The following is an 11275-nucleotide window of genomic DNA, read 5'->3' on the forward strand; positions in this document are numbered from 1 at the left end:
TACTGAAGCATTCAGTGACTTGGCCAGGATTCACACCACCAGGATGTGTCAAGAGGGAGAGGGAGACTGGAACCCTGATCTTTTTGACACTGAGACCAGCTCTCTTATCTCCTACTCCACACTGTTTTGTGCCATACAACATTGTAAATAAAAAGATGACTAAGAGGAGTCAGACCTATGAGTAACTGAATAGCCAGGAATTGTCTCAGGGAACAGATAATCGTCAGGGAGACTACCAGGGCAGGCAGAATATTCTCTTCATTCAGATGTCACTTTCATTTGTTGCTTTACTGACTTTGTTTTTACATGGGAGGATTCAATTCTGGTTTTTTGGAGAAGGGACAAAAATTAACAGTGATTTAAAAACAAAAGGCATCAAAAACTCTTAAGACATTTAAAAATTTTAATTAATAGAAATCTTGCTGTAGGTAACATGTTACTTTTTTGTTTGGATTATAGTATAGAGTAGAACAGGAGTGGATATTTGAACTTCTGAGGCAAGGACTTCGAGACACCCACTGCTATGATTTGTATTCCTCTCAGAGGATTTTCCACATCATCCTGTCTTTCTTCAATAGCCCATTGTGTGATGAAACAATGCAGGTAAGATGTATTTCCAAAAACTTAGTTTAGAAAGAAAAGTATGTATAAATTCTCATGTTCATCATCTGAAAGCCAGGATGTGATTTATGACCTCAACTTGGATATGAATACTTCTCTGGTTTACTGTTGTGACTTTTCATCTCATTTTTAGTGTGGGAGAAAATAAGATATTTATGTTTCCTTCCGCATTGCACAGTCTTCTTTATTACATTAGAGTTAGGATATGGTGCCATTTGTATTCAATATTTATCTTCTCCTGCCCACTTCTCAAAACATATTTCTGTGTTACCCCTCTGTAAATAAGGACCTGCCCTAAGAGGGAAGACATCTTGTCAACTTATTCTTTTTGAGAATATATAGTCAAAACATAAATTATGCCATCTAAGTAGGTAATTAAGCCTTTTGCTTCAGGAACTCTCAAGCCACTCACCTCTGATTTAGCATGTAGAAGTTGTATGTTATCACAGTGAGGCCCTAGAGAACAAAGAGAGTTTGTATATCCCCAAATACCAAACTGATTTGGACAGCTTAACATGAGCATTAAGAGAATGTATACTTCCTCCCCCTCCCCCCCCCCCCAAAAAAATTCAATTGAAACATCAAAAGACAGTTGGAAGAAATATGACAAAACTCTTGTACTCTCTGGTATTGGTTCACTTCTAACACATATATCTTGAAATATGGACCTTGACCTTTGTTTTGGTTTCTGAAGTGATAATAGATTTGGATAAGAAATAATGAATAAAAGTTAAAGGAGCATTGTTGAAAGAAGTCAGAAGAAACAGATTATTTTCATACAAATATAATTCACTCATATTTTATATCAGTGCTCCTAGCTTACATACATCTAGGGATTTTAAAACTCTTAAATAGCATGTATAGGTTCAGAACCTGAGGCATAGAGATGGAGAATGGGCTCTACTACCTTGGTAGTATAACTAGAAACATAATCCTGACCTCCATATAAATCAGTGACTTGATTTTGTTGGGCTTGCAGTTTACATGCTATAACCCATGGGCTAATTTCTCTGACAGTGAACTGTTTTTCATTTTGTCTTTGTATCTTTCACATCCACACAGTGCCTTGCTTGTAAGCATGTAATGAATTCTTGGATTGGATGAGAGTTTTTCAGCTTAAGTGGAGATTTAGAACTGAGACTCAGTGATTAAAGTGAAAATTTGTGTGATACCAGATAATCTTCATTACAGATATTTTATTTTCCATACACATCTAATATCTATAGTATACTTTTTAAAAGTTCATAAAGTGTTTTTTTCTCTGTTGAGGGGTTATTTTTATATTTTTATTTTTTGTTTTCAGAACTGGATCTTAGAAATCCTCCAGAATGCTGCCCAGATTACAAAAGCTGCCTATGAAATTGTGCAGGAACATAGTCTTTTAACTTGGATTTTGCATATTCTTGGGAAAAAGTGAGTACTTGTTCTCTTTTTGGTGTGTTTGACTGAATGGATGAAACATTGATAATTCATGTACTTTCATTAGTGTTGAGTTGAATTTTCACAGATTCTCAGGGTTGAAGTAACCTCAGAGACTAAGTCCAGTCCATTTTTTTAATTTTTTTAATTTTTTTTAAAACTTTTTTCTTTTTTTTTTTCCAGTCCATTTTTCAATGGAAATCCCTTATACGGTATCTCTTCCCATTGGTAAACTAGTCATTCACATAAAAATAAATTTGTGAATGAATATATAAATAAATGAATGAATAAAGTCACTGATTCTCTTTCCATAAGACCACTTAAATGATATCCTCCTAATTTTTAAAATGTTATTCTTTGGATTTCTTGTTCCTGCCCATGTAATGGCTCGTGTCAGCCTTTACTCAATAGCCAGCTCCATAAGACACCATTTAATTTCCTTTATATGTGCTGTGGATGATTCACCCATTTTAAATTTTAAGATAATAGTCCTTGAACATCAGCTTTTCTTTTACCAGGAAGTATTAAGTTTGAGTTAGAACAACACAATCATTCCTTAATTACAGTAGTGGAAATAAGTACATATTACCTTTTCAAGAAATTCCATTCAAACTTACCTTCAAGACTGATCTTCAAAGAGGTTATCTACTGTCAGCTAGTCAGAATAAAAATAAGCAGGGGAGCCCACAGTGAGGAAAGTCAAAGAATCTGTCTTTAATTAATACTAAGTGGAGACCAACCAGAATAGCATAATAGGAGGAAGCAGGGCTCTCCCACCACTGATTGATCCCAGTGACCACAGTCCTGTCAGTCAGATTCAATCACTGGAGAAGAAGGGAATCTGAGACTGCCCCCGGAGGAAGAGCAGGGCTTTTGGACAATCACTTGACTCCACAAGAATGAGTAAGAAAAAAAATAATATTATGGCTAGCATTTATCTGCCACTCTAGGGTTTGCAAAGCACTTGTTTGATCCTTACAAAAACCTTAGAAGATAGGTGTGGCTATTATCCCCATTATTTTGCTAGAAGTGACTTTACTAAGTATCTAAGGCTTACCTGACTTTAGACCCTGTCCACAGCATCACCTAGCTGCCTCTTAATTCTAGTGTTAGACAAAGTTAGCAAAAATATCAGAAGAGATCCTACTAAATTCTTTCTGTGCGTTTTGTTAATTAAATCAGAGAGAGACAAAAACAAGAAAATTAAAGACAATATCCCTACTGCACATTAACGTAAACAATTAAAATAAAATCTATCTAAACCCCATGAGCCATGTGATGTAGATAGACCAGAATCTTTTCCAGTAAAACCAGGGATGAAGCAAAGATGTTTGTTGTCATTCTTGTCCTAGAAGGATCTCTGGTGTCAATAAGACAAAAAGAAGAAATTGAGAAAGAAACAAAGGCAGAGAACAAACAAAACTTTCAATTTTTGCAAATGATGTGATTCGTAGAGAAGCCTAGAAAATCAATAAAAAATTTGATTGAAACAGTAACTTCATCAAAATTAAGAATATAAAATTAAGCCCCATAAATTATCAGTATTTTTGAGAGAATTAAATCATTTGTCAAATAAGACAGTTGGACTAGAAGGTCTCTAAGTCTCATTTGTGTATCCAGTAAGCTCAATTTATTCCAGTAGTTCTATGATCTCACTGATGTGAATATTCTGTCAGCTAGTCATTTAATCTCTTGTAGCAGACAAAACACTTCCATTTTGTCTTTTTTGTGGGAGGAGATTAATAAAAATTCCTATACAGTTTGGCAGCCATGAAAAATAGACTGACATTGACAAATGCTTATTGTGCTACACAAAAGAGTGTATCATCTCTAATGCACATTTAAGTTTGTTCGATATTACAAAAAAGAGAAGACCCACTCTGGGAGTAAGAACTTGGAAAGATGGATGAACAGTATAGCAAACCTTTTAAGATATTAAATGAACTACCTTAGATTTTGTGAAATATTTCCTGGTCAGCAATATTATTTTTTTCCTAATTAGAAAGCAGCATCCTATAACTATCCTAGACTAGAAAAAAATTGTGACAAAATACTGGGGTTGGAGTCAGAGGACCTAACTTTTAATTCATTTAGTTTTGGGGGTCTCAGTATTTTATTAAAAAATGAGAGACCAAACTAAATCACCTCTAAGGTGACCTCCCAACTCTAGGTCTCTGATTCTCAGAAAATGAGAATGGTTTCAAAAATTATATATCCAAGCACTAGCTCTGAAAAGAAGTCTTTATTTTCAACTATGAGATAATGGCATCAGAAAGGGTCTTTGGTGCTGCTGGGTATTTAAAAAGTAGAAAAATGATAGGATTTTAGATTCAGAACTTAGTAACCATCTAGTCCCACCCTCTTATTTTATAGGTGAGGAATCTAAGGTCCAGAGAGGATGAGGGATTTGTCCAGAGTCACACATGTAGCACAATGGCAAAGCTGGTATTTGAAGTCTTTCCACTGTACCATATTTCCTGTTCTGAGGTGGAAAATCGGTACATTCAAACATCAGGAAGATAAATTGGCATTGCACGTTTCTAAAATTTCTGTGAAAGTGTTTTTGAAAACTGTACTACACAGATGTAAGGTGGTAATATTGCTATTTTTATAATAAACATCATGTGGTATTATATATATTGCAAGAGCATAAGGGACTGCTTTAGGAAGATAGGCAAATTGTCAGGAAAGATGCTACATTTATCTTTAGAATGTCCTGAACCTGAAAAGTAAGAATTTATTCAGGACATATTACTTTAATAAAATAGAAACCATGTATTCATTTTCTTTACATCCAATAAAACATTGCTAGCAAAGGATTGCTTAATATTTTCCAAAGTTTTCAGTTTCATTTTTTTATGTTTTTTTTTTTTTTTTTTTGCAAGGCAATGGGGTTAAGTGGCTTGCCCAAGGCCACATGGCTATGGATTAATTATTAAGTGTCTGAGACCAGATTTGAACCCAGGTACTCCTGACTCCAGGGCCAGTGCTTTATCCACTGCACCACCTAGCCACCCCTCAGTTTCATTTCTTTGAAAAGAAATATTTTACTATATCAGTAAATGTATTTTTAATAAGGTTAATTTTAAAAATTAATTTAAATCATATTCTTGGTGTTATTAAAAATATACAATTAAATGAATGAATAAACAGGCCCATCAAGGCAGCAGATTAAGCATGCATCATACAGAAAGAAGCAAATGAATCTTGTAGCACTAGAATTGAATAAACTCAAAGACCTGTACTACTTGGGGAGCCAGTGTGTGAATTTGTTCTCTATCTTTATTTCTTACATGGATTTTTTATTTCTAAATATACAATTCTAATACTAAATAGTCTAAAGTTGATTTGATATGTTTACTCTTTCTTCATTTCTGGTTTTTATTGAAACAGTCTCATAAGAAATCTTGTATGAGAAATAAGAAACAAACTCTTCATTGTATTTGGCAGTAACAGAATCTATTCTAGACCTTCTCAGAGTTTTAAAAGTATTTTTATATCATTTTTTTTAAAAAAAAGAAATGCTCTCTAGGTCCAAATCTGAGGTCATAAGTTCAGATTGTTACTTTATAGATCATCCTGGGAGCTGTCTAGATTTCTGGAAGATTATAAATTTAAGCTGCTTCATTTTTGCCTGTATTAGAAAATAGCAGGGTTTTTTTGTTTTGTTTTTGTTTTGTTTTGTTTTTTAGAGTTTAGTTCTGTAGTCCTTTGTTTTAGTTTATTGATTTAGTTTAAAGGCAGCAATTTAGAAAGAGAACTGAGAAGTGTGTATCTTTGATTATAGGTTTTTGGAAAATCAGATCTTATCCAACATTATATCTTTACTGCATACTCTTTGGTTATCCAACTTGGGTAACAAAAGAATGGAAATACAGGAAGACCATCCCTCTGATCCTGTGACCCCACAGTTGTCAAAAAGGATTCCTTTGCAGTTTGTCAACGAATTCCTCTATGTTTTGGTTGTGTTGGTGAAATATCTTCGGTAAGTATCCCCATACTAGGTATTTGGGGTTGTTCTGTTAATGAATATGTCGACTCACTTTGTGACATCAGGAAGACTGTGAAATCTCTTTGCCTTCTTTTTCTATCATTACTTTGTTTTCACCTGGGTCTGGGAGAACTTAAAGTTCATATTAAAATGCATTGGGTCAGACCAGTGATCCATCCAGTTTAGAGTGCTGTCTATGCCAGGGAACACCAATAGCAAATATGCACTTGTCTACCAGAATTCCAGGGTAATAAAGTTAAGAATGTACCATAAACTTTGTTTTCATCCCTTAATAACCAATTAGGGATTATTCACGTATGGGTTTATTTAAACATGTATGGGTTTATTTAAGCCTCAATTATATCTGTATTTTTAGTCTAAAGTAGTACTTCTGCTTTTTTGTTGTTGTTTCAAAAACTAGATACTTATGAGATGGAAACATTATCATTCAGTTACTGTTTTGTTGACAAAAGAACTTAAAGTCTAGAATTTGTGATTTTACTAAGTAAAACAAATCATAATAGCAAGTTGAACACAATCTGCCAAAACTCTTGAAAAAATAGGAATAGGGTTTGGGGGATTTTGTAATGTATTTTCATAATTTAAGTTGCTAAGTAACCATTTTATATAGGGTAGGTAAAGACTGGGAAAAGGGCATTGGCCAGGAGAACTGATGACTAACTGTAAATATCTGGGTTGTTTTTTTATTTAAAAAAAACAAAAGTTTTTGTATTACATGGATACTTGAGATTGCATGTTGAGTTCAGAAAGCTATGTTTATCCATGAGCAACAGAACCCTGCCATGTTGGATAATAACTTTAAAGTTACTTTGAAAACTTTCCAGAAGGAAAGGCTGGGTATAGTACTAGGGTTCACTCAAGTAGTTTTTTATTTAGAGATTAAATTTATATTTATTCACTATTTCTCCTCTTTAGGAGTGTAGGCAGGAGATAACTAATTAATTTGAGAAGAAATTAATTTAAATTGCTAGAGTCTTTGCCTGCAAGGTTTTTTCTGGCAGTTACTTTTAACATTTCCTGGCAGTGCTTGCTTCTTTTTTTGTACCACTAGGAACTAAACTTAGAAAAAAGAATCTTTTAAGTAAGTTTCTGTCTTTTTGGTTCTCAAATAGGCCCACCTTGGATTCTGCCCAGATTACTCAGTTTTTTAGTACTTTAAGCTCTGTTTTGCGATACCGAGAAACTGTTTTAGAAGCCTTCAGTGAAATGGACCGATTAACTGTGAATGAAAATGTATTTTCCACCAAGGATGTCCTCATGCTCTTGCATAAGTGGAGCATAATTATGGGAGATGCTAAGCTCCAAGAAAATGTAAAAACGGTGATTGAAAAATACCAAGTCAAGGAACTAATGAGTAAGTTTTAAAGTGAATGTCTATGTTACAGTGTTATTTCATCCTAACTAGAGCATCTAGTTTTACTGTAGCCTTTTCTAACCAAACACTTTTCATGTATAGATTTCATGTATAGCTTCCAAGTCCTGGAGAGAAGGCAACAGGAAAGGGTTCAAGTTACAGAACTGTGCCTCAAGTGAAACTCTCTTTGTTCTTCCCTTTCAGCTTTTCTCCTTTGCTACCTAAAACCCTCTAGGTGGACTGAGTTCTTATTCAAGGGACAATTCTTAGGTTGTCTTAGTTTTATTTAAAATGACAGAGAAAGAACTCCATGGTTAGGAGGATTCTTTCTTAAACATTTATATCTTAATTTTAAATGCCATATAAATGTTGGACCAGAAAGAACAGGTTATATGTGTAACCCTGCACATAGCCTTCCCATGCTTTTTTATTTAGGATCATTCATTTAAAGAGAGACAGAATCTTAGAACTCAGAGAATCCAAATTTCTTGTTTGGATCAGGAAATTGAAAGCCAGGGTGAAGTGATTTTGCCTGATATCACATAACTAGGAAGTGACAGACTAGAATTCAAATCTAGGCCCTCTGACTCTAAATCTTGTATTCCACTCTACCAGTTGTTTCATTTGCCCTTAGAACAAGAAAGGAAACAGGTTAATACAGACCTAGGTTGTTTTTAGAGTATTGGAAGGATACCACTCCTTCAGTGTAGCTACTTTTCTATACCTTCCTACAATTATTTTTCATATATGCCACACTCTGAACTATTTCCTATACCAGACTGAGTTTTTCTTGCCTTTTTCCCTTGACTTCTCTATTCCTTGTCCTGAAAAGTCCTTAGTTTCCCTACCCTGTCCTCCAAACTTTCACTTTTAAATGTTTCCCTTTCTTCTGAGACCCATCTCAGATCTCCGCTCACCAATAAGTCTGCCCCGATCCTTCTCCTTGCCCCATGCAATATCTTATCCGACTTCCCAGTATGTTATATAATTCCTTTATTGAATTTAAATATTCCATCTTGCCTGTTTTTGTATTTATTATGCGTCTTTCATGGGACTCTAAGCTCCACAAAAATAAAAACTGTGTCAGTCATCTTAGATCCTTCACAATGCCTTGCAGCCATTGAATTCCCAGTAAATATGTCTGATAATTGAGAATAAGTCATTTGTATGACCTGAGATATATTTTTCTTTGCATGACAGAAATTATTAAAGACAGAAACAAATCTCCTGCACCAGCTCACTCTAAAGCTCAGCATCACAAAAAGAAGATGGAGGTGGATCCAGAGGAAACAACTGATCCAGAGATAAAGGCTTCCAATTTGAAGCAATGCAGGGACCTCCTAAGGTCTATACTGACCCACTGGACACCTGTCTTCCCTATAGCAGAGGCAGAGCCAAAGTCAGAGTTTTGTCCCCCTGCTTCTGGACCTGAGAGGGACAAAGTGGACCTTGTTGGTGCCACAGCTATACTGGTGGCCAGATGGGGGGTCAGCTCCTTGACTGAGCCAACACAGAAAGTCCAGGGGGTTGAGGAACTGCTCAGGTGGTTTACACGTAGCGTTTTGCCCCACTCAGCAGTTGTCACAGAACTTCTCAAAGATACTGTGTGGATAAATGTCATTTTTAAACTCTACAGTCGGCTTTCCAGTGCTGAAGGACTGAAAGCAGCCATGCAGAGGGTCCTCTGCCTCTTTAGCACCATCATGTTTCGCTTGATGGAATCCCAGGGCCCCATCAAGAACTCTTGTCATGATGAGGTAGAAAGGATTGCTCTATCTTGTATGGATGAAAAAGACAGAACCAAACAAGGTAAGTCTGCAGGATCTAGCACACTGTGGAGAAAGACAACATACACGTGCACAGAACAGAAGGGGAGAAAGGGAGTAGATGCCAAGTAGTGCCAAGCACTTTACAGTTCTCTTACCTGGGAAGCAGGTGCTATCATTACCCCGTTTTACAGTTGAGGAAAGACAGGCCAAGTAAGTCACCCGGGAATCATACAGGTAGAGCCTGAGCTTAGAGGAAATAATGGCATTTTTATGGAACAGAGATGTAGGTGGGGCAGGTGGTGGGTGTGGGGTATGTGAAAAATGCCTGTTTTGGGAATACAATAAGAGACTGGAAAGAAAGTGTGGAACCAGGAGTTTATTTATACTTTGTCCTAGAGGCAATAGGGAGTCACTTAAGTTGATTGAGTAAGGGAGTGACACAGAGAGATCTGTGCCTAAGGTAAGTTGGTTTGGTTGCTCTGTAGAGGGTGTATGAGAGTAGGAAGAGAGACACCAATTAGGAAGTCATTGCCATCGTTCACATAAGAGGCAAATGAGAGCCCAGATTAAAGCAGGACCTGTGGGAAGAGAGAGAAGTTTGAGGAAAGGGAGTAAGAAGAGACATGAAAGGTGTTGTTATGAGGGCAGAAATAGTCAGATTTGGTTACTGATTAGATATATTGGGGAAGCAAATGTGAGCACAAGGTGGACCTAGTAACCTTGGTAGGGATGATGATGGTGGTGATGATGCCTGGGAAATAGAGAAGTTCGGGAAAAGGAAGGTTTGAGATAATGAATTCTGTTTGGGACAGGTTGCATTTCCCACTTTTAGGTGATTGGTAATTGGGACTAGAACTCAGGGACTGGATATACAGTTCTGGAAATTGTCTAGAGGTGATAAGTAAAGTCTTGGAAGCCGATTAAGAGTATAGAAAGAGAAACGAGCCTAAGACATAGTCCTGAGGTAATATGGATGATGAGCTAGCAAAGGAAACTGAAAAACCATCAGACAGATAGGAGGAGAACCAGAAGGTAGTGATTTAAAAAAAAACACATCAAAGGAGAGAGATTCAGGGGGTAGGTTGATGAACAGTGTTAAATCCTGCAGAGATCAAGAAGGATGAAGCCTGAGAAATAGCCATCAGATTTGGAGTCTGATGAGTGTGGAAGATGAAGGCTAGATTGAAAAGGATTGAGAGGAATTGAAGGCAAAGTGCAAAGAGTTTTTCTAGGAGTTTGGCTGAGAAAGGAAGGAAGAGATGGAGTAGGGATGGTAGGAGAATTAAGAATGTTTGTAGGCAGCAGAGTCAGAACCAGTAGAAAGGGAGTAATAAAAGATTAATGAGAAAGGGGTGATGATTAAGGGAACAATCTACTGGAAGAAGATAGGGGATTGAATAAAGAGCACTTGTAGAGTGTTGACCTTGTTGAAGAGAAGGAGCACCTCATTATTGGAGACTAGGGTAAAGGAGTAAAGAATGAATGATGTCAAGAGGTTTTGAGATAACGTGAAGGGAAAGAGGAAGCTCAGGGTTAAGCTCTTTTCTTGATAAAGTATGAGTGATGATCCTGAGCTGAGAAAATTGGATAGAGGAAAGCCAGGAAGTTTGGGGAAAATTTATGTTTAGATAACAAAAGTTTCTTGAGGACCCAATCATCTGGGTTGAGTGACTTCCAATACCACTCATCAGCACCTGAGTAGGATTGAAGTAGATGGAGGGTAAAAATTATCCTGATTTGGGATTTGGCAAAGCCTTAGCAGCAGTAGGACAGAGGGAATGGACCTCTAGTATAGAGGTCAGTAGAGTTGGGGGTCAAGTTTGGAAGAAGGAGAAGAAAATGAAATCAAGGCAGGAGAGAACTAAAAGTAAGGAATTGGAGGTCTCCATGAGGATAAGAATGAATGAGGAGAGATGAAATAAAAAGGAAAGCCAGAGCTTTGATCATGGAATTGAAATACATTTAGATGGTGATAAAATTCATTGTGTAATCATTTCTCTGTATCCCTGGGTTGGAATAATAGAGTAGGTCATATGATGTGGGAACTTGGGGAGGTCAAGATGTTTGAGGAGGGCAATAGGTGTATTCTGAAGACATAGC

At 36.5% G+C, this 11275-nt stretch overlaps 1 protein-coding gene across 3 annotated transcripts in view; it reads left to right on the forward strand.

Annotated features, from left to right (window-relative positions):
- URB1 (URB1 ribosome biogenesis homolog) overlaps positions 1-11275 on the forward strand; it is a 107269-nt gene that overhangs the window by 93012 nt on the left and 2982 nt on the right. For all 3 annotated transcript variants that reach the window (XM_074214114.1, XM_074214115.1, XM_074214116.1), the window contains 5 exons: positions 460-603; positions 1925-2034; positions 5828-6025; positions 7165-7406; positions 8607-9215. In XM_074214114.1, the coding sequence (XP_074070215.1) occupies positions 460-603; positions 1925-2034; positions 5828-6025; positions 7165-7406; positions 8607-9215 (1303 nt within the window). The remainder of the gene's footprint in view (positions 1-459; positions 604-1924; positions 2035-5827; positions 6026-7164; positions 7407-8606; positions 9216-11275) is intronic.

This window comes from Macrotis lagotis, chromosome 1 (genome assembly GCF_037893015.1).
Source record: "Macrotis lagotis isolate mMagLag1 chromosome 1, bilby.v1.9.chrom.fasta, whole genome shotgun sequence".
In the NCBI taxonomy this organism is placed as follows: Eukaryota; Metazoa; Chordata; class Mammalia; order Peramelemorphia; family Peramelidae; genus Macrotis; species Macrotis lagotis.